General features: G+C 42.8%; 1 protein-coding gene across 2 annotated transcripts in view; it reads right to left on the reverse strand.

The window, feature by feature from the left end:
• SRL (sarcalumenin) overlaps positions 1 to 24,496 on the reverse strand; it is a 130,177-nt gene that overhangs the window by 9,645 nt on the left and 96,036 nt on the right. The window contains exons 5-6 of one of the 2 annotated variants that reach the window (XM_030211179.1): positions 23,022 to 23,057; positions 5,129 to 5,245 (exon numbers count right to left, since the gene is read on the reverse strand). In XM_030211179.1, the coding sequence (XP_030067039.1) occupies positions 5,129 to 5,245; positions 23,022 to 23,057 (153 nt within the window). The remainder of the gene's footprint in view (positions 1 to 5,128; positions 5,246 to 23,021; positions 23,058 to 24,496) is intronic. The other variant, XM_030211180.1, reaches the window with a different exon arrangement.

Below are 24,496 nucleotides of genomic sequence, written 5' to 3' on the forward strand. Positions count from 1 at the left end.
GGGGTCCTGTGGTCTGTGTTGATCTCCGATAGCGTTGAAGAAAATCTCCATGTGAAGAAGGACCTAATGAAAAGCTAAGTAATCTAGAGATTAAGAGTGTTTGAAAAACTCCTGATACACCCTGCTAAAAATCATAAAAAATTGAAAAAAATCAATGCAGTTTGGAGATCTGGGCCGATGATGAAGCAGCCCAGCCCCCGTGAGCTATAAACACAAAAGCCGGGGGCTTCTTGAGGCCCTTTTCTTAAATCCTCTCAGAGTGTAAATAACATTTTCGCTGATTGAGCAAAACATTTTATCTCCTCACATGATTTGTATTATGCGATATTATTGAATTTGGGGAGACTACCTTCATATATTGAGTAGTACAATTATAATTAGTAACCAGGTCCCTATTCTGGTGAATATCTTTTTGCTTTGGGTGTATAGTCACTATTTTCCATAATGGTGGAATCAGGCTCTGTGTAATACTATTGCATGTCATCTGTGCTATGTAAGGAACAAAAAATGTTGCATTGCATTTCACCAAGATTGTAGGGCAGGGGTGTAGCTACGGGTGGGCCTGGATGGGCCCAGGCCCACCCAGTTTTGTCTCAGGCCCATCCACGTCCCTAGCCTTGTCTCCTTGCCGGCTCGCCCTCTCCCACCCCCGCCGTAGCGCCTGCATTTAATGCTATCGGTGCTGCCTCCTCCTGCACTTCAGTCTCCGCCTCCCACCCCTGCGGCATCGCTTCTAATTTGCTCGGTGCTGCCTGACAGCTAACAGACGCGGCGTGATGTCCTGCTCCGGGGCCTTCCCTCTGCCACACTGATTCAACTTCCTGTTTATGCACGCGGCAGAGGAAAGGTCCCAGAGCAGGTCGTCGGCGCCTCGTCTGTGAGTTCATCAGGCAGCGCCGGTAGCAAATTGCAAGCGCTGCCGCGGGGGTGGGACACTGTGAGGTGCAGGGGAAGGCAGCACTGATAGCGTTGAATACAAGCGCTGCGGCGGGGGTGGGTGGGAGAGAGTGAGGAAGACAATGGTCTCTGCTGGCTCTGCAAGGGGAGGGGGCTGAAGGGAAGGGAGAGATTCTGGATGTGTGTTGGGGGGGGGGAGTAAGACAATGGGGTGCTGGCCCTGCAAGAGGATGGGGCTGAAGGGAAGGGAGAGGTTCTGGAAGTGTGTTGGGGAGGGTGAGGAAGACAATGGGGTGCTGGCCCTGCAAGGGGAGTGGGCTGAATGGAAGGGTGCTGGCCCTGCAAGGGGAGTGGGCTGCTGGCCCTGCAAGGGGAGTGGGCTGAAGGGAAGTGAGAGGTGCTAGACTTGTGAGGGGCAGGGGGTTGGAGAGAATGGAAGGGAGAGAGGTACTGGACTTGCAGGAGGAAGGTTGGAGGGAAGGGGAGAGGTGCTGGATTTTCAGGGGGGGGTTGGAGGGAAGGGGAGATGTGCTGGATATGCAGAGAGTTGAAATGAAGGGGAGAGGTGCTGGACATGTAGGGGGCTGAATGAAAGAGAGAGAGGTGCTGAACATGTAGGGGGGGAGCTGGATGAAAGGGAGAGAAGTGCTGGACATGTAGGGGGGGCTGGAAGAGAGGTGCTGGATATGCAGGGGATGGCAGAAGGGAAAGGAGAGAGATGTGGCCCTGCAAGGAGGGCTAGAGCAAAGAGAGAAAGGTGCTAGACCTATGGGAGGGGTTAGACGGAAGAGAGGGAGATGCTGGACAAGGGGATAAAGGAAGAGGGAGTCAAATGCTGAACCCACAGTGGGAGAAAGAGCCAGATGCATAAGGGGAAGGAAAGAGAGAGGAAGAGAAGCTGGTTGGGGTGGGATCAGAGAGGAGAGGGACACATTGGTGTGGAGGAGGGAGAAAGGGGACATAGGGAGGTGTACAGATACAGAAGGGAGATGATGGGCATTAGGTGGGAGTATGGGGAAAGGCACACAAATGTGAGATACTGTTTGGGGATGGCAATGGCATATGGGCACAGAGGGGCAATGCCTGACAAGGGGGGAGGAAAGGGGGATATGGAATAGAATACAATGATGGACACTGGAGAGGGGGGAGAGATACCAGACAAGGGGGAGAATAGGAACACAGAAGGGATATGCTGGGCATAGGGTGCATAGATGCACAGAGGAATGATGATGGATGAGGGGATATGAACACAGGGGAGATACTGGACAAGGAAATATAGGAAAACAGAGATGGGCGATGGATGATGGACATGGATAAAGAAGAAATGTCAAAAGGACAGGAGACCATAGCAAGTGAGTTAAGAGAAGACAGAGGGAAGCAGAAATCAGACACTGGGACCAATATGATTTGAAAAATAAAATGACCAGACAACAAAAAGGTACAAAAAATTATTTTATTTTTAATGTTGTGAATATAATATGTTGGATTTGCGCTGCTACCCTCATTGAAGTTATAGGGAGCACGGTAGGGACAGAGCATGGGTGCATCAGGTTGCTGTTTTTTCTCTTTCAAAAAAGTTGTAGTGCCCACCCATCCAACCTGTTGGCCCACCCAAAAATTGCCTTCTGGCTACGCCACTGTTGTAGGGAAAGGATCATGTGGGGCTGTTTTAGATCTCACTGCTGCAAAGCATGATCTACTTCTGACAGTGATGAAGCCTTAAATTCCACCACAGGGGTGGAAGGCTGAACATGGTACTCTACTACAGGTAGAGTTGATGAAGACAATGGAGATGACAATGACGGCCTGCATATTAAAGAAGAACAGAAGGATGGCAGACATTGTTGAGGAAGTTCCTCTAAAGTCTGACGCAGAGTATGAATTCTAGTGGAGTAATGAGTGGTTAAATCATTGGAATTAGAAAAGGTACAGAGAAGGGGGACGAAAATGATAAAGGGGATGGGACAACTTCCCTATGAGGAAAGGCTGAAGTGTCTAGGACTCTTTAGCTTGGAGAAGAGACGGCTGAGGGGAGATATGATAGAGGTCTATAAAATAATGAGTAGAGTGAAACGGGTAGACGTGAATCATTTACTCTTTCCAAAAATACTGGGACTAGGAGGCATGCGATGAAGCTACAAAGTATAAATTTAATACGAATCGGAGAAAATGTTTCTTCACTCAACATGTAATTAAACTCTGGAATTCGTTGCCAAAAAATGTGGTAAAGGCGGTTAGCTTAGAGGAGTTTAAAAATGGTCTGGACGGCTTCTTAAAGGAAAAGTCCATAGACCATTATTAAATTGACTTGGAGAAAATCCACTGCTTATTTCTGGGATAAGCAGCATAAAATGTATTGAGCCTTTTTTGGGATCTTGCCAGGTATTTGTGACCTGGATTGGCCTGTCCCAGTGTGGCAATACTTATGTACTTATGGCTGTAAAAGCAGAAGATGGCTGAAGTCTGCAGGGTGGGTCAACAAGTAGCATGCAATTTCTGAGTGCTTAAAGCCATATAGAACAGATCTGAAAAACAGCAGCTCTCAGCAGCATTGATCTTTGTCATAGTGTTAGGATAGATCTCTTAACTTCAAGCGGTAAGCTTCCATCCTGGTCAGGTCACTCATAATGGCACAATTGGCGTCAAATCAATTTCAGAGAGTCCTGAAGCCATGGTTCTTTTTTCTTACTGAAACTAGATGGTAAGAGCGGAGCTACATGATCCAGGATTGATGATAAAAAGGAATTCCACTGGAATTCCCTATATACATCCAGTCTAAGTTGTCAAAAACTTGGGACCTCGTCCTACTTGTAGGTAGCATAAAAGTATGTATTTTTTTCTGTCAGTGTGTATACTTGTACTCAGGAAATAATTTTATAAGAAGCCTTTTACATGTGTGTACAGCTATTTACATGCAAAAAAGCCTTTATAAAATTACCCCCATAAGGCATATTACGTAATATACAGTAAGAGGGTCTCACACACAAGACAATAAAAATATTTTTATTTTTGTAGCGCTTATGTTTACCCGGCAGTAATTGGGCAGTGCCCAGTTACTGCTGGGTTAGCTCGGGAGCCCTTACTGACACCTCAATGGGTGGCAGTAAGTGCTCCCCCCCCCCTGAAATGGCCACACAGCAAGTTCTTCACTTGCCGCACGGCTATTTCTTTAAAAAAAGAAAAACAGTCTTTTACCTGCTGCGGTAAAAGGGGGCATTAGCGCACATCAAAAACACGTGCTGATGCCAACACAGGCCCCCTTTTGCTGCAACTTAGTAAAAGGACCCCATAATGTATAGCATGCTATAAGTTATATGTGTAAAGGTGAGTCCAACCCATGCTCCACCCAGACTGCTTATGTGTATGCCTACTATAAAAATGTGCTATATAAGATATGAAACAAACGAACAAAGCAAACACTGGGCCTTCAGGATTGAGAAAAATGTAGTCCTTTATTTATGATGAAGACCCAACACGGGCCATGTTTCGGCGTACAAACGCCTGCATCAGGGGTCTCCAACGTTCTGAGGCTGCCTGGAACCACGGTTCCAGGCAGCCTCAGAACGTTGGAGACCCCTGATGCACTGCACCCACTAAAACTGCTCCAGGGACCTGCATACTGCTGTCATGGAGCTGGGTATGATATTTGAGGCTGGCATAGAGGTTGTCAAAAAATTATTAAAAAAAAATTTTTTTGAGGGTGGGAGGGGGTTAGTGACCACTGGGGGAGTAAGGGGAGGTCATCCCCGATTCCCTCTGGTGGTTATCTGGTCAGTTCGAGCACCTTTTTGTGGCTTGGTCGTAAGAAAAAAAGGACCAGGTAAAGTCGTCCAAGTGTTCATCAGGGACGCCCTTATTTTTCCATTATGGGTCGAGGATGCCCATGTGTTAGGCACACCCAAGTCCCGCCTTTGCTATGCCTCCGACATGCCCTCTGGAACTTTGGTCGTCCCCGCGACGGAAAGCAGTTGGGGACGCCCAAAATCGGCTTTCCATTATACTGATTTGGGCGAGCCTGTGAGAAGGACGCCTATCTTGCAATTTGTGTTGAAAGATGGGCATCCTTCTCTTTCGAAAATAAGCCTGTTGGTGACCACTACCAGTGTGGATCTGATAGGGGGTTTTTTCATCCATGTGCAATGTGCATAGAATTAGCTGGTGTCCATTACTAGTGTAGAGCTGACAGGGGTTTCATGCATCCCCAACACACATAGAATAAGCTACCCATTACCAGTGTACAGCTGGTAGGAGGTCTCATCCAGCCCCAGGAGATAGTTTATCATGGTGGATTTCCCCACACTCCAAGGTCCCAGGAAGAGCACCATTGGCTTGGAAGTGATTTCCCCATCTGTGGAGATGAAGAGAATTAAATTAAAAAGTTAGAGAGGAAGAAATGTGGCCTACCAAGCTCTCAAGATCTTCCATCACTCTTGAGTTATGAACAATCAGTCTGGATAATCTAGCGCTGGACTTCAAGAGACTGAGGCTGGAACATTCCGGTGCTATCAGCCCTTCAAGCACACATTGCATCACACAAAGCAAGCTGATGTGTTAGCACCGGGGGCAGATGGCTGAAGCATTAGCCCTGTTCTTCACTGCACCCAGGCCACTTTTTTTTTCACTTTCTCTTTTATATAGACCAGTATGTAATTGATGACACATCTCTGGCTCTCCATCTTAACCAAATGGCCCAGGTTGTACCTCAAATTAAATTTTGATAGTTGGCTTCCCTCCAAATGTTTCAGATATGGCATCTGCACTGGCTTAATAAATGTTTGTTCTGCTTCCTTTTTGGAGGTTCTCTAGCCAACTATTAACTTGATTGTGCAAGTGCTGCAAGTACCATTAAACACAGTACATGTCAGGTAAAATGTGGTTCTCTCAGAGCCAAGAAACCTCTGCACCTTTCAAGCCCTTCTTCATTCTCCTAAGTTCCTTGTCACCCTGATTAAGAGCGTATTTCTATTCTTAATTTATAAATCACTTAGAATTTCTAAAGGTTCTAGGTGTGCATAATCTTTAAAATATACACTATCATTAATAAACTGTTAAAATAAACAAACATATGAAATCAAAACCATAAAACAAGAATAGCATTAGCAGAAGCACAAACCACCCTAGAACTAAAGGACATCAACTACCTGTTAAACTGCTTTTAGAAATGATCCCCAACTTAGTACTGCTCAAATAGCTGTGTCTTCAAACACTTTTTAAAACTGAGATAATCCTTAATGGATCTCAACTCTTTAACTACCATATTTGACCAGGCCCTGTCAGCACTGTTCTCACATCACTGGCTCACTTGAGTTATCAGGATGCACTACCTGTTTTGAGATCTCAAATGCTGGAGAAAATGACATCTCATAATAAAGTCTGTACACTGTGTCCAATGGATAGGAACCTTGGAATAGGAAAGAAGTTACTGGAACTTGGGGCTGCCAGTTTTTCCAACTGGCAAAGTGGTCACATTTTACACAATACTGATCAGTTTCAAACACACATGTTCTGCAAATAAAATGTTGATGGCTGAGTGAGCCATATCAGCTGCAGATCTTAGTTAGATCATGGGTTCCCAAATAGTACACAATGAAAATAAGGCTACGGGGTTGAGTGAGCAACACTAGTAGAGATAAGGTTGTGAGACCAAATGAGTCTTATTATCAAGAAACAAATTTACATGTTGAATGAGCATCACTGTTGAAAGTTATAACATACAATCTGAGACCATAGTGCAAATGAATATAGCCAGAATGTCTAATTTTTAGAGTGATTTTTATCTGTTTTAAAATGCTCCTTTGGTGGCTAAAGTTATTGTGTAAACATGAGACTTCAGGGTAATGCCTGTGTGTATGCCCTGATTCTTGGACTGGTTAAAATCAGTTATTTTTTTTTTTAACAATGAGCCAACTCTAAAACCCCAACAGTGAAATCCAGCAGTGAATTGTTCATATAGGTGAGTCTGAGCCACAGCTGTCCATCTGAAGCACAGAGTGCCCTGACGCAAAAAGTCTAATCAAGGGGAGACTGGATCCTAAACCATAGTCAAAGAAGACCAAAGTTTGAAACTGTTGACATCTGTAAATCCCAACTGAGGTAAAGCACGTGTTAATTGTATGTAACACCCGTGGATGGGCATAATCGAAAGGGGCACCCAAGTTTTCCTGAGGACGTCCTCGCAGGATGTCCCGGTAAAGGAGTAGGGAAACCCGTATTATCGAAACAAGATGGGCGTCCATCTTTTGTTTCAATAATACGGTAGGGGACGCCCAAATCTTGACATTTAGATCGTCCCTAGAGATGGTCGTCCTTAGACTTGGTCGTTTCTGATTTTTGGCGATAATGGAAACTAAGGACGCCCATCTCAGTAATGACCAAATGCAAGCCCTTTGGTCATGGGAGGAGCCAGCATTCATAGTGCACTGGTCCCCCTCACATGCCAGGACACCAATCAGGCACCCTAGGGGGCACAGCAGAGGACTTCAGAAAAAGCTCCCAGGTACATAGCTCCCTTACCTTGTGTGCTGAGCCCCCCCCAAAAAAAACCAAAACCCACTACCCACAACTGTACACCACTACCATAGCCCTAGGGGGGCACCTAGATGTGGGTACAGTGGGTTTGTGGTGGGTTTTGTAGGGCTCACATTTACCACCACAAGTGTAATAGGTAGGGGGGGGTGGGCCTGGGTCCGCCTGCATGAAGTGCACTGCACCCACTAAAACTGCTCCAGGGACGTGCATACTGCTGCGATGTACCTGAGTATGACATTTGAGGATGGCATTGATGCTGGCACAAAATATTTTTAAAGTTCTTTTTTGAGGGTGGGGAGGGGGTTAGTTACCACTGGGGGAGTAAGGGGAGGTCATCCTCGATTCCCTTCGGTGGTCATCTGGTCAGTTCGGGCACCTTTTTGTGGCTTGGTTGTAAGAAAAACTGGACCAGGTAACATCGTCCAAATAATCGTCAGGGATGCCCTTTTTTTTCCATTATGGGAGAGGATGCCCATGTGTTAGGCACGCCCAACTCCCGCCTTCACTATGCCTCTGACATGCCCCCGGGAACTTTGGTCATACCCGTGATGGAAAGCAGTTGGGGAAGCCCAAAATCGGCTTTTGATTATTCTGATTTGGGCAAACCTGTGAGAAGGACGCCCATGTTCTGATTTGTGTCGGAAGATAGGCGTCCTCTTTCGAAAATAAGCCTGATAGTGAGGTAAATCAGGAGCATAGCCAGCAGTCCATTTTGTGGATTTCAGGGTGGATTGGGTGGGGCACACATTTCCTCTCTCCTCCCCCAACCTTAAAAATCTTATTTTTACTGGCAGGGATGCTGAAGCCCCACCAGCCAAAGAGATCTGCTGCCCAAGCTGCCCTCCAGCTGCTGAAGGTGGCCCTCCTCATGCAAGCTCATTTCTTGCACAATCTGAACATGATTGGAGAGTGCTGGCATCAATGGCTGGAAGCACACCACCAACTTCCTTGTCCCTGAGGCTGCATGAGGGAGAGGGGGCAGCTTGGGCAGTAGATCTCTTCGGCTGACAGGGCTTTGTCAGCCCCGCCAGGCATTGAACAGATGCTGCAGCTTTAAAGGGGCTTGAACCCAAAGTGTGGGGCCCAGGCCCCTATGCCACTGAGGTAAATATTTTAAAAAATCAACTGCATAACTTTATAAAGAAAAGATATCCACATAAAATTATGCAAATATTCTGCAGTAGTATCCATCTAAGTGCTGTTACTAAATACTCACATATAACTTTATACAGATACCTTATTTGAGCAAAGATATACCTGCTATTTGTACATCAGCACCTAGATGAATAACAAACAGATAGCAGCTGAATACCATTACTGTCCATATAAGAATTTTCTCCCCATCCCACTCCAAGTCGCACCTAATTTGAAAATGGGTAACTTTGGCTATATGGTGAACTATATGACCAGGGTTGGTCTTAGGGAGGGGCGAGAGGAGTGGTCGCACGGGACCCTGTGGCACTCCCTCCCGCTCCCCACCGCGATCTGACTCCTTGCTTCCCAACCCCCGAGCCGCAGGATGCCCTCCTGGCACATACCCGAGGCCGCCCTGTTGGTGTAGTGGAGTCTTCGGGGCAGGAAAGATCCCCAGTCTTTCCTGCCCGCTACCAGCACTGACACCTTGTTGCCGCATCATTCTTTAAAAATGGATGCTGAGACTTCCAGCGGCGGCCTCACAAGACTTCCGCTGAAGTCTTGTGAGGCCGTCGTTGGAAGTCTCGCCAGCCATTTTAAAGAAGATGCGGCAGCAAGAGGATCAGTGCTGGCAGCAGGCAGGAAAGACTGGGGATCTTTCCTGCCTTGAAGACTCCACTAGACCACCAGAGTGGCTTCAGGTATGTGCCGGGAGGGCACCCTGTGGCTTGGGGGAGTGATGAGGGGGTGTGGAATAGGTAGGTAGGTTTGAGGAGGATACTGTAAAAAAATCAAGGTAATATCTGTGTCGTTTGGAGGTGGTGGTTAAAGGGACAAGGAGGGGAGGATACAGTAAAAAAAAAAATCAAAGGTAATATCAGTGTCATTTGGAGGGGCTGGTTAAAGGGACACCCTCGTAGTATTATATTCGTGCAGAGATTTTTTTTTCTCCTGGTAAAGGGCCACTAAACAGACATCATGTTATGAGAATTAAATGCTCAACATTCAGAGTTTCTATTTGCTTATTTATGGTATTTTATCCCACATTAAACATGAATTACTTAGATTGAAACCTGAGAGCATTTAAAATCTTTTTTTTCCTGTGCCTACATCAAAAGAAAAAAAGATGGTATGTGGGCATGTGCTTTTTATTATTATTATTACTGTTTCACAGAGAAGGTATTGATTAACGAGGGAACGGTTTCCTTCTTGCAGAACTGTCCAGAGCAGGGGCGTATCTGGAATCCGGCGGTAGGGGGGGCCAGAGCCAGAGAGGGGGGGCACATTTTTGCCTCCCTCCCCCCCCCCGCCGCCGCCGCCGCCTCTCTCCACCCCCTCCCCGCCGTCAACCCTCCCCCGCTGCTTACTTTTGCTGGCGGGGGGCCCCAACCCCCGCCAGCCGAGGTCCGACCCGCAATCTCCATATTTCGTCTTCCTCCGTGGCCATGTGCTTCAAGGAAGTAACGCTGCAGTGCTGATTTGTTGAATCCAGTTCGGCATCTGACGTCGCAGCACGTCAGACGCTGAACTGGATTCAACGAATCAGCACTGCAGCGTTACTTCCTTGAGGCACATGGCCACGGAGGAAGACGAAATATGGAGATTGCGGGTCGGACCTCGGCTGGCGGGGGTTGGGGCCCCCCGCCAGCAAAAGTAAGCAGCGGGGGAGGGTTGACGGCGGGGAGGGGGGCCAGGGCGAAATCTGCGGGGGCCCAGGCCCCTGTGGCCCCACGCAGATACGCCCCTGGTCCAGAGTCAGTTTAAATGTGCCAGCATTGTCCAGTTCAGCACACTATTAGCAGCCAAGTTCATACAAAGTTAATTATTTTCAGTGGAAAATAAATCTGTTGGCTCAGGCTGCTTACTATGTGAATATTCAATCACTGTTTCATTATTGCTACCAAGTATTACATATTAAGTGGATTTGCTTTAATTCATTTATCCAGTCCTTACATGCACATGGTTTTGCTTTTTAAACCCAAAGGTTTCGTATGTTAGCATTGTGCATTTTGAATTAGTTTTTCTGTACAAGTTTTGCTTGATTTGTCTTTATTTGAAATAAAAAAAAAAAGTTTAAAATGCATCTTGTCAACAATATAACCTCTGACAAAGTTGGAGGCGTAGGTGGTTACTTCCAGACTCAGAGCTGCAACTCATGAAGGGCTAAGCTATGGGTCCTGGGCAACAAAGACTGAATTTATGGTTCCCATATGGACCAGAAGATTTTCTTATGCTTTGGGGTCAGGGATGCATCCTGGGTCTCTAATATTATCAATCAGTTGAAATTCATTTCTCCATTGTAAATTTGTCACTCAGATCCCTCAAACCAAAGTTTTTTCTGTAGATGTTTACAGACTGTGAAACCAGATGTGATGTTCACTAGGTTAGAAGTTTAAGGAGCTGATCCCACAGCCATCTTTGGGGGATCCGAATGACAAAAAAAATTTTGTGCCTGAAAACGCTGGAAAGTACTTGTCTTCTAATTTGAAAGTTTAGGTTTGTTTTCAATTACCATTCAGGAAAGCACTAAAAACCCATTTATTCAAGCGAGCCTACCCAAAGGACCCAGATTAATCTTATGAACCCATCTACCTTACATATACCGAAGAGAAAACGACATTGACCCAGACTCTATCTCCCACCTTACCTTCCTCTCTATCACCTGTCTCTACCTACCCATCCATCCTATTACTACCCATCCATCCTATTATTTATTATTTATTGCATTTGTATCCCACATTCCCCCACCTATTTGCAGGCTCAATGTGGCTTACATAGATTTGTTAACGTTATCATATCAGGGAAACAGATATGGTTGGTACAGTGTACCGGAAGGGAAAGGGGAAGAAGGAAGAGAGTGATTAGGTTAGTTATAGAGGTGGGTTTTCATGATTGATTGGACTGGTGAGGTGACTTAGTGAGGTTATATGTTCTCATTGTAGGCCTTGTTGAAGAAGAATGTTTTTAGAGACTTTCGAAAGATGGTTATTTCATTGATTGCTTTCAGGTCTGTGGGCAAAGCATTCCATATCTGAGTGCTCATGTAAGAAAAGGTAGTGGCGTGCATCTGCTTGTACTTGAGACCTTTGCAGCTGGGGTAGTGTAGGTTGAGAAATTTGCGGGATGATCTTGTGGCGTTTCTGGGAGATAGGTCCACGAGGTTTAGCATGTAGATTGGGGCATCTGCATGAATGATTTTGTGTACAATTGTGCAGATCTTGAACGCAATGAATTCCTTAAGTGGGAGCCAGTGAAGCTTCTCTCTTAGTGGTTTTGCACTTTCATATTTAGTTTTGCCAAATATGAGTCTGGCAACCGTATTCTGGGCAGTTTGGAGTTTTTTGATTATCTGTTCTTTGCATCCAGCGTATAGTGCATTGCAGTAGTCCAGATGACTTATTACCATTGACTGTACCAGGGTGCAGAAGATATATCTCGGGAAGAAAGGTTTTACTCTTTTAAGTTTCCACATGGTGTAGAACATCTTTTTCGTTGTGTTTTTCACGTGGGTGTCAAGAGTGAGTTTTCGATCAATGGTGACTCCAAGAATTTTCAAGTTTCTGAGACTGGAAGGGAGCAGTATGGTGTGATTATGGTGTTGTAGTTTTTTGTGTTTTGTTGGGAGGTGAGTACGAGACATTGTGTTTTTTCTGCGTTAAGTTTTAGTTGGAATGCATCTGCCCAGGTATGCATTATTTGGAGGCTTTGGTTAATCTCATTGGTGATTTCCTTTAGATCCTGTTTGAATGGGATGTAAATTGTGATGTCATCTGCATAGATGTAGGGGTTGAGGTTTTGATTGGCTAGTAGCTTGGCTAGAGGTATCATCATTAGGTTGAATAATGTTGGTGAGAGAGGGGATCCTTGGGGGACTCCGCACTCAGGTATCCATGGTGGCGATCTGTCCGCATTCATTGTTACTTGGTATGATCTTGTGGTCAGGAATCCTTTGAACCATTTGAGAACAGTGCCTCCTACTCCGAAGTAGTCTAGTATATGTATTAGTATGTCATGGTTAACCAGGACATGTCAAATTACAGGAGGAGGATGTTGTTGCCAGTCGCAATTGCTTGTTTGAATGAGTTCATTGCGGACACTAGTACAGTTTCGGTGCTATGATTCGTCCGAAATCCTGACTGGGACTCATGTAGGATTGAGTGTTTATTTAGATATTCAGTGACGTCACAATGCCTTCCATGAGTTTGATCATGAGTGGAATAGATGCTACTGGTCGATAGTTGGTCAGGTCCATTGTGCTTTTTTTTAGCATCTTTCGGTAACGGAATGAGTAGGATGTTTCCTTTATCCGTGGGAAAGAGTCCATTTTGAAGCCTGTAGTTTATGTGGTTCGTGAGGTCTGTTTTGAATTGTTTGGGTGCGGATCTTATTAGACTGTTAGGGCATATGTCTAATTTGCATTGCGATTTGGTGTATTTTCCTACCCAGTATGAGATCTGCTGGGTATTCTCCGGGTTTTGGGTCTAAACATTCAAGGATGTTTGTGTGGTCCATTGTGTTAATGGGTATCATGAGCCGGAGTTTTATGATTTTTTCATTGAAGTATTTAGCAAGGTTGGTTGCTGATGGGGTATCTGTATTGTTGGTGGTGACCTCGGTAGTATTTAAAAGATTGTTTACGAGTGAGAAGAGTTTGTGTGTATCCTTGTAGTTTGGTCCTATTTTGGTTTTGTAATAGGTCCTTTTTGTTTGTCTGATCGTGTATTTGTATTTTCTTTGTAATTGTTTCCAGTCTTTGTGTGCATTTTCGTCTTTTTTCTTGTTCCATGCTCTTTCCAGTCTTCTGACTTGTGTTTTTAGTTCTTTCAGTTCTTCGTTAAACCATGGTATTGAGATGTTTCTATGTGAGGTTCTGGTTTGAAGTGGTGCTATATTGTCTAGTATTATTTTGCATCTGTTATCCCAGTCTTGGAGAAATTGGGGTGAGTCTGTAGGTATTGTCCATTCGTCAGTGTAGAATTGTTGCCAGAATGTTAGTGGGTCTATTTTGCCTCTCGTAGTATATGTTTGTTGTTTTTGTTTTTGTTGTGTCTTTTTTGTTCTCCAGTGGAGGGAAAGGTTTGCACTGTAGTGGTTGGACCAATGCCTGGCTGTCCATTTTGTGTCTGTTAGTGGTAATATGTTATACTTAATTTCCTACTTTACATAACAAAATTCTGTGTTACCTATTACAATGTAAGCTGCATTGAGCCTGCTTTTAGTGGGAAAGTACGGGATACAAATGTAATAAATAAAAAAATAAATTTGTGGATTTTTTTATTACACATGTTTACTTATTTGTTCACTTTATGTGGTCTTTTTTGTTTAATTATTTTTTTGGTTTTTCAAATTTGTTTGGTCACGCCTTGAGACAGCTTTGCAGTATGATTGATTATAGAAGTGGAAGAGCACTTTGTTTTCTTTTGAAAACTTAGTTTTTGACTTTCCTCTTATTTTGTCACGTTTTAATTGTGGATCCAGTGAAACTGAATACCACAAGTGGAGTTTTAACAATTTTTTAAAAGAGCTTTTTATGCCTAAGATGAAAGTATAACCCTTGTTAAGTCCTTTTCACCCTAAATGTTTTTACAAATGGGTGGAGTTGAAGGTACTGAGACTTTTTCCCTTTCAAATTTATTGTACTCCACTGCTGATTTCATAGTTTAAGAAGTACTTTTGAATGATTATTTGAGAGAGTGATTTTTGACAATACTGATTATAGACTCTTTCATCCTCTTTTCTATTGAGCATTGGAGTAATCAGTTCCATGTCCTTTTGCCTTTAGTACAGGACTCTTGGACTCTCAAGCAAAGGAAAACATTTTTTAAAATATGGGATCTCTACAATCATTAAATCCAAGAGCTCAAAGCTCTATTTTGAATACCTTTGCTAGGGTAGCATGGCAGTGAACACCAGAATGGGGGGCTAGTTTTTGTCTTGGCGGAGGTGGTAGATAGCTCTTTGGTATGGAGGGAAATTGGGAATGGGGATGGGAGTAATTGTGTGGTCCTTTACTCAGACTCTGGTGAACCTACAATTGGTTGGGATTTTATGTTGTGCGTACTACTGTTTCAAAATCTTTTTTATTTATTAGAAAATACCAACATGGATCATTGTATACAATAACTTTACACAAAATGAATTATTTTCATAAAATAAAATAGTTATACATAGACCCTGTGTACAAACAAGTCTTTGTATTATTAACAATAAAGTGCTAAATTCTAATGTCCTCCAAAGCAGATAATGCCTTTTTTCTTATAGCTTCCTCCAAAGTGAATCAACTAATCTACCTCCCCCCATCCCAAGAAGTCCCATAACATACGTCTCCAAATTCCCTCTATATCTTTACCCCTCCTCCCAATATCAAAAGAAAACCATCTAACTTCCAAACCCATTCAACTTATGTACAATTAGGCAGTCTCCCTAACTGATTTAGAATTTGACTTTGTGCCCATGCGGAAAGTGATTGAATGTAGGCTTCCCAAACACTTAGGAAACATTTACGACATTTATGAAAGCCTTTGGCACCTTGAAGTTCTGGAGTACAAAGACTGTGAAGTTCATTTCTCCATTCCCAATAGGATTGAGAGTTTGTCCGTATTCAATTCTTAAGAATATATTTCAAAAAAAGCTATCACTCTAGATTTCTGAACCAACATTCTAGGCCCCTTCCCCGCTATCCCCAAAGTATTCTACCATCCCAATACCAGATCCCAAGGTTGACATTTAATATGTTGTCCCAAAATACCTCTAAGAAAGTAAACAATTGAACTCCAATAAGACCTTATATAGGGACAATTCCACAATGCATGACCCAAGTCCCCAATTGTGTCATGGAATGTGGGAGGTATTATTTTTCCAGTTAAATGCAGCAAGATTTTTCAATTTCTTAATAGGAAGAAAGTGTTAAAAGATGGAGGGTAGAGTCCTGTATAGCATCCTCAACTGTTGGTAGGAGAGCTGGATGTGCAATCTTATTTCATAAAACTTTGATGATTAACATTTATAAGATTGTGACTGGGGCAGATGGCCGCTATGTAATGGTACATCTGACAGTAGAAAGACACCAGTTGATACTTTTGTAATGCCTATGCCCCTAATGTCTATGATAAATAATTTTTTGCTACCCTTATAAAGAAGCTCTCCCTCTTAGGGGATTTTCTAATTATAATGGGGGGGGGGGGGGGGGGTTAATTCAGTTAAGGCATTGAGATGAAGCACTACCTACCCTATATGCTCTGGCAGGGGGAAAATATGCTCTGTGTAAAATCCAGAAACAGCATTCCCTGTATTCAGTATCATACATAACCTTAGGGATACATTTAATAATACAAAGGAAGTCTATATTTCCTCCAGTGGAATTCAGTTCCGTATATCAGCATACACTTTCTGGGTACTACAGCTCAACAGGGCCCTATGAAAAAAAAGAGACTGATGGTGGATCAGGACCATTAGAAATAAGGAAAATCTTGTAGATGTGTAATAAACTCAAAATAAAGTGAAGTATAATATAAGGAGTAGACATGGTGCTACAATTGATGATATGCAAATTAATCTCCAGCATAGTCTCCCAGTCTGTGTCTCAGTGCCTGCAGTGGAAGTAACTCTCCACCATCTATCATGCAGTGTTTCTGAAAAGATATCCCACCATTTTGCAAAAACTGCGTTATCCTGGCCAGGTGGAAAGTCCAAGTTTCCCCAGAGTGGGAGTAGAAGTGAACTATGAGGATCCTGTTGCCAGTGCTTTGTCAGTATTACCCACAAGCCCTGAATAGGTTGCAAAAGTATACTATACTTAGTGTGGGTTGGCAGGTGTTCTTGCTTTACATGCAACAAAAAGTTCAGATGCCAAGGGGCAAAAAAGTCTTTTTTTTTTTCCATAGAGCAAGGATTATGATCCTCTGTGTCAAATATCCAATCACCAAGATGTCTCAACAGACAGGCCCAATTATAAAGCTTGAAGCCATGAAGAACCAGTCCTCCTGCCCTTCAATTTCCCATTAAAAATTCAAACCATAACCTTGGCTTCTTTTCCGCCCTAAAGAATCTCCCTAGTTTCCTATGTAAATCCTGGAGATCCTTCTTTAGAATTCAGAGGGGAAGAATTTGCATGATTTATAACCATCTAGGAAACTATGACGTATGTATCAAGGCAATATATCTGTCACGATTGTGACTGTCTTCCTTGGCTGTGCTCACCTCGCCCTCTGGTGGCCAGAACCGGTGGCTGCCATAGACTGTCTTGCTGTCTCCCTACACATTCCAGACTTCCTTTCCAGTCCGGTCCAGATATTCTAGCCCTCTAGACTTGGTTGGAAGTTTGGCAGCTACAATTAGAGGTTGTGTTGGGTATTGTTGTTCCAGAATGATTCGTACATATTTTACTTATAGAATTTCCTGAAGAGGTAGGTCTTTAAGTCTTTTCTGAACTGGAGGTAGTTCGTGATGCTTCTTATGACTATGGGAGTTGATTTTCACCATTTTGAGCCCAGGTAGCTAAATCCTGCCATGTAGGTGGACTTGTATAGTATGTTTTTGCAGTTGGGCAAGTGAAGTAGTAGGTAACATCTGGTTCCTGGGTTTGCATTTGATCATGTCTAGCATGTAGTTCGGTGACATGCCAAACAGTATTTTGAAGATGATTGTACTGGTTTTGAAAGTCTGGCCTTGAATGGGAGCCAATGTAACATTACAACTAGTGGGGTTGGTCTATCATATTTCAACTTTTGAATATCAATCTTGCTGTTGTGTTTTGGACGGTCTGCAATAAGTACATAAGTAATGCCACACTGGGAAAAGACCAAGGGTCCATCGAGCCCAGCATCCTGTCCATGACAGCAGCCAATCCAGGCCAAGGACACCTGGCAAGCTTCCCAAACGTACATACATTCTATACATGTTATTCCTGGAATTGTGGATTTTTCCCAAGTCTATTTAGTAGTGGTTTATAGACTTGTCCTTTAGGAAACCATCTAACCCCTTTTTAAACTCTGCTAAGCTAACCGCCTTCACCACGTTCTCCGGCAACGAATTCCAGAGTTTAATTATATGTTGGGTGAAGAAAAAGTTTCTCCGATTTGTTTTAAATTTACTACACAGTAGTTTTATCGCTTGCCCCCTAGTCCTTTTATTTTTGGAAAGCGTGAACAGATGCTTCACATCCACCTGTTCCACTCCACTCATTATTTTATATACCTCTATCATGTCTCCCCTCAGCCGTCTCTTCTCCAAGCTGAAAAGCCCTAGCCTCCTTAGTCTTTCTTCATAGGGAAGTCATCCCATCCCCGCTATCATTTTAGTCGCCCTTCGCTGCACTTTTTCCAATTCTACTATATCTTTCTTGAGATGCAGCGACCAGAATTGAACACAATACTCAAGGTGCGGTCACACCATGGAGCGATACAACAGCATTATAACATCCTCACACCTGTTTTCCATACCTTTCCTAATAATACCCAACATTCTATTCGCTTTCCTAGCCGCAGCAGCACACTGAGCAGAAGGTTTCAGTGTATTATCGACGACGACACCCAGATCTCTTTCTTGGTCTGTAACTCCTAACGTGGAACCTTGCATGACGTAGCTATAATTTGGGTTCTTGTTTCCCACATGCATCACCTTGCACTTGCTCACATTAAACGTCATCTGCCATTTAGCCGCCCAGTCTCCCAGTCTCGTAAGGTCCTCTTGTAATTTTTCACAATCCTGTCGCAAGTTAACGACTTTGAATAACTTTGTGTCATCAGCAAATTTAATTACCTCGCTAGTTACTCCCATCTCTAAATCATTTATAAATATATTAAAAAGCAGCGGTCCTAGCACAGACCCCTGAGGAACCCCACTAATTACCCTTCTCCATTGTGAATACTGCCCATTTAACCCCACTCTTTGTTTCCACTCTCTGTTCAACCAGTTTTTAATCCATAATTAGGTTTTCTTTGCAGCCTACGTATGCTGCATTACAGTAGTCTAGTTGGGACAATATCACCATCTGTACATTAAGATGGAATGAATGTCTAGGGAAATAGTCTCTGATTCTTCTCAATTTCCATAGTGTTTAGAAGCTTTTTCACATGACTGCAGCAACTTGATCTTCAAGGGTCAGGTGTTTGTAGAGAATGATTCCTAGTATTGTTATTTGTGTTCCGATTGTATAAGATTTTTGATCTATTATGAGGTTTTGGTAAATAGTGGTATTGTGCTGGCTGGATAGAACCAGGAATTTGATTTTGTCTCATTTCAGCTTACGTTTGACAGTTGTGGCCCAGTTTTCCATGAGGTCGAGTCCTTTTTTCGCCTTATCCAGTATCTCTGTGATGCTATTGTTGAAAAGTATATGTTGTCTGCGTATATGAATGTGTTTAAACCTATTTTTTCTAGTTTCTTGCCAAGTGGAGCCATCAGGACATTGAATAATTTTGGTGATATTGGAAACCCTGGGCTGCTACTGCTCCAGTTATTCCTATGTTGTTGAGCAGGGTCATTAGTACTGTGTGATCTACTAGGTCGAAGGCACTTGACATATCGAATTGTAGTAGTAGTATTGACTGGCCTTGGCTTATTATTTTTCTGAATTTTGTGATCAGGGTGATTTTGACTATTTCAGTGTTACAGCATGGTCTGAATCTTGATTGAGAGCTGTGAAGGACTGTTGGATATGCCGGACGGTCAGATCAGCAAAGGTCAGATAATTGAGACTTTACTGTATACATAGAAAGGCATTTTCAAAAGGATATCTGTAGGGACATCCAGGTCAAAATGTCCAAAATGGACATTAATTGTTAGGTATTCCATTAATTGTTGGGCTAATAGTCCCTCCATTGTTTTCGTCGGCAGTAGTATTGATGCCACTGGTCTGTAATTATTGAGTTCACTGATCTTTCTGGTGGCATCTTTAGGGATTGGAGTATGATGTTGCCCTTGTCAGAGGGGAAATGGCCTTTCAAGAACATGTATTCTATGTGTACAGTTAAGCGCTTGATGAACCAATCTGGTGGGTTTTCCATCATGTAGTTTTGGTCTGCTATCTAGTAGGCAATTGGCGTGTGCATATTTTGTCAGTAGTGCTTTAACTGAGCTGGTTGTTGGTATCTTGAAGGAGGACCAGATTCTGTCTGCCTTGATGTAGTCCTCATTGATTTCCCATTCATGTAGGAAATCTATGAGTGTTGTTTGTGTTGCTAAGTTTGATTTTATTTTTATTATTTTTTCCTCAAAATATTGTGTGAGCTCTTCTCTGTTGGTGTTTTTTTGTTTGATGTTAGCAGAGCTTGTGTGTTCAGTACGTTTTTCATTAGTTTGTATATTTTTTTCATGTTTATCTCTTCTGGGCACACATATATGCTGTAGTATTCCTCTTTGGCTCTTTTTCTGATGTGTTTGTACTTGCTTATGGCTTTCCTCCATGTGGTTTTGTTCGTATCTGATTTGTTTTTGGACCATTTTCTTTCCAGTTTCCTGCACAGTTTTTCATCTCTAATAGTTTCTCATTGAACCAGGGGAGCGGTTGCAATTTCCTCTTTGTTTTCTTTTTGCATGGTGCTATTTCGTTTAGTGTGTTTTCACTTAGTTCGTCCCAGTTTCTCATGAAGTGAATGTTAGTGGGTATTATGTTTATTTGGTCATTCATCACTGTTGGCTAGAAGCTATGGCTGTCCACTTTTTCTCTGCTTAGGGCAGTGTGTGGTGTCCTCAGTTCTCTGTTTTTGCCGTTCTCTTTCCATTGAAGTGAGAAGGTGTTTGTTATGGTCTGACCATGGCACCTCTGAACAGTTATGATTCTCTATTATATGGTTGTTATTGGCTAAGAACCTGTAAGCTAGTATGTCTAATTGATGACCTTTTACATGAGATGAAGTGGCTGGTGCCATTTTGAAATTTCATTGGTTCAGGAAGTTTGTTAGAATCCTGGTGTTGGCGTCATGTTGCTTGTCTAGGTGTAGATTGATATCACCTAGTAGAAGGACATTTGAGAAGTATGTGCAAATGTTTGATATTAAGTCCATGAAGCCATCTTGGGTGTTAGACCATCTTCCAGGCAGGTGGTAGAAAAGTATCTCATACTTGATCAATTGATGTTGAGTCTGTGATTTTGCATGCCATGACTTCAATTGCAGGGAATATATGTTCAGCTATGGTTTCTACTTTAAAGAAGGATTTATATATTAAGATGACCCCGCCTCCTTCCTTTTTAGTTCTGTTGATGTGTGTTATTTTATATCCCGGTGAGCATAAGTCAAGCAGTACTGGGTCATTTCGCATTTGCAGCCATGTTTCTGTTATGATTAGTATACCTAATTGCTCGGTTTCAATCCAGACTCTAATTATGGTTGACTTGTTCACCACTGATCTCGCATTTATGTAACCTATAGGAATGGGTACATATGTATCAATGTTGATGTGGTGTTCTTAACAATCTGTAAATGTCTGTGTGTTCTATCTTTTTTGATGTTGTGGTCATTGCAATTGTTGTTTGTGCTTATCTTTTTGGTATTGGTTAAGGTGTTGATCTCTGCTTTGTTTCATTTTTTTTATAATTTGTTCTTTCCAGTTGATGGGGGGGGGGGGGGGTCATCTTGCTGTGATAAGTATGGGGATTTTGTTCCATTTGTTGATTGAGGCGGCTTGTAACCCCATTATCTATAGTATTATCAAGCATTAGAAAAACCATGATCTAATACTGGCCATAATGGGATATGTTGTGGGACTTGTGGTAGAGTGGTGGTAATTAGGGGTTAATTGCCGGAGCCACCAGTGGTCTACCCAAGTCACTTAGTAAGCTTGACTTTATTCCACAGTTTCTTCTTAATGCACAGTGGTGCAAATTGTGTATTATAAAGACTGAGACAGAACAGGCATCAAAAAACTTGTAAACTATAACAGAAACCCTAGGGTTTCTGTTATAGTTTGCTAATTTTGAAATTTGAAACCGATTTTTGCTGGATACCCAGAATTGCGTTTGGTATCAAAAAACTTGTGACAGGAATCCGATCTATCTTATCTAGGGACTCTGCAGTCAATCAGCATTGTACACAGAGACCATGAAAAAAGAGTGTTTGCATCCCTGTTATTCGGTAGGGTTTCTCTTTCAAGCTGCCATTCTTCCATAGTCACTTGTGCAGCTGTGAAGGGAGAGTTTAGAGTGGGTGACAGGCCACAGTGTACCTCTCATTGTTGATAGATTTGAAAATTTCCTTAGTTTGCTGTTTGAAGGAAGGTTACAGGTTACAAATGCAGACATTTCTCTTTTTCAAGTTGCTGGTTTAGAATTACTGCAAGCAATGGAGAGGGGAGAGGGAGGCAAACTGAACAGGATAGGCATTTGTAAGACAAAGGTGAGTAATTGAACTTAAGCACTCCTTGGAATACAGCTATGAGAAATGCCACCACGGTGCTTGTTTTAAATCTCCGCAAAACTTATGCCTCACTGTTATTAGGTAGGGTTCCTCTTTCAAGCTGCTGTTCTTCCATATCTTTTTTGAGATGCGGTGACCAGAATTGAACACAATATTCGAGGTGAGGGAACGACACAAAGGCAATATAATGTCCTCATTCTTGTTTTCCATTCCTTTTCAAATAATACCTTGGAAGTTCTTTTTGATCAAGTTTTATATATTGCTTTTCTTTTATGGGTGTGATTTTCTGTGAACTGCTTAGATCAAGCTTTGTAAAGCAGCATAGAAGACTTTTTAACAAAGGTAAAGATACAACTTTATTAGCAGGAGGTGTACAGGTATAGAAAGCCACAAAAATGCAACTCATTAGTGACACAGTGGGTTGAGTGGTGTGACAGAAAATATGAACTGGAATACAGGTTTCTAATGCATCTGACAGAATCACCATAGACTAGTGGTTCCCAAACCTGTCCTGGGGGCTCCCTAGCCAGTCAGGTTTCCAGTTATCCCATAATTGATATTCATGAGAGAGATCTGCATGCAAATTTCTCTCACCATAATGGCAGTTTGCTGAGAGTAATAAGTCTACAGTACTCGGGAGTGCTGTTTATATGACCTTTAGTTCCATGTTGGTTATAGGCATTTTTACCATTGAAGACTGTTGTCTACAAAGTTAGATTGTATCCTTCTAATGAATGAATGATACATTTGTTTCTGCACAAGACTCCTGACGCAGGCAGTTGTGCCGAAACACATACCTTGTCGAGTCTGTTCAATAAAGCATTTATCCGACGCCCCCTAATCTTGAAGGCTTCTTGTGCTTTTTTGGCTACTATTTTATAAAAGCCATTTTACATGCATATGTTGCTACATATGCATGAAAATGACTTTATAAAATTACCCCCAAAATGCATGCTGCCATGGGATGTGCTAGTTCTGAACAGCAAAGGCAAAATATATCAAGCTGCAGAGTAAGATTTTACACATTTCATATGAAGACGAGCACGGGAGGAATGAGAGACCAGTGCTGACAGCAATTACATGCAGGTGCCAAGCATTCATACCAACCTGTGCCTGAGCTGACAAGGCTGCGTCCTTGGTAAGCTGTTAGCAAAGGGCAGGGAGACACAAAGACAATGTACAGTGAGTAGGAAATGAGGAGGAGGAGGAGGAGGAACAGCTATCAGAACTGAACCAATAAGGACAGTCACTTTGGATTTTCTGTGCATGGAATGCAAAACCAATTAAAAATTAAGGGACCCTTTTACTATGCTGTGGTAGGGCTGCCATGGCGATGGCGCACGGCAAAGTGGCCCTACGGCCAGGCTACTAGAGGAGCCCAGTAGTAGTGCTGGAGTGTGCTGCACAACATTTCCGGCGCTTAAAAAATATTTTAATTTTTTTACCACAAGGGGCTTTCCCGGTGGTAATCAGACAGCCCTTCACACTGCCCAGTTACTGTCGGGTTAGCGTGGGAGCCCTTACTGCATCCTAAACAGGAGGCGGTAAGGGCTCCCCCAGGAAATGGTCATGCAGCAAATGTTTAACTTACTGTACGTCCATTTTCTTTTAAAATAAAATACCTTTTACCAGGTGGTGGTAAAAGGAGGCCTCGACACATGGCAAACTCGTGAGCTGATGCCACCACAGGGCCCTTTTTACAGCTGCTTGGTAAAAGGGGTCCTAAGACATTTTTAAAAATGTGATGAGGACAGGTAATTGAAAATAATTGCTAAATATTTGGAACTTATACTAGTTTCTACTGATTCTGCATTTGCAACATAGGAGATCCCAAAATACCTTAACAACTTGAAGGACAATGACTAGACATTACAAGAAACCTGCCTGCTGCCTAAATTTAAGGTACTCCCTTTAAAACAACACTTGTGTTTATTACAGGATTGCCAGATAACATCAAACTGAGCCCAGCTTGGGTTTGCCTTGTTCAGGCTGGCATTAGGCGGTGACAGACATGGCAATTTCTCTGGGTTTCCGTGTCACAGGGGGCCCCAAGCCTGCATCAAGTTGAAGGAGGCATAGACTGCAGCTGTGCTTTGAAGCCCCCTCCGCAGTTTCTGCCCCGGGCCCGGGAATGTCTAACACCAGCCCTGTCCCTTTTGCATATATCAATGGTAATAAATAGAAATAAAACCAAAACATAGAAAAGAAAATAAGATGATACCTTTTTTATTGGACTAACAATACATTTTTTGATTAGCTTTGGATCTGATTTCTTCAGATCAGAATAAGCAAATGTTAATAAATATCAGTATATATAAGCATTCCAATGACAGTCTCACAGGAAGCGGGTGGGGTGGGTTAGGTGAGAAACAGCGGGAGCTGGATCCTGGTTTTCTTAGAAAACTTGAATCACAAGTTAATAGATGCAGTGGAGCAAAACCCATGACTGACTCATCTATTTCTGCCAACAAGGAACCATCAGATAACTCTCAGTTTGACATTTTACTGCCTTTCCTACTGAGATAACAGGACTACAAACTGCAGAAGTCTCTGGGAGATATATTGTGCTCTCTCGTCAGTCA

Source organism: Microcaecilia unicolor, chromosome 8, assembly GCF_901765095.1.
Source record: "Microcaecilia unicolor chromosome 8, aMicUni1.1, whole genome shotgun sequence".
Classification (NCBI taxonomy): domain Eukaryota; kingdom Metazoa; phylum Chordata; class Amphibia; order Gymnophiona; family Siphonopidae; genus Microcaecilia; species Microcaecilia unicolor.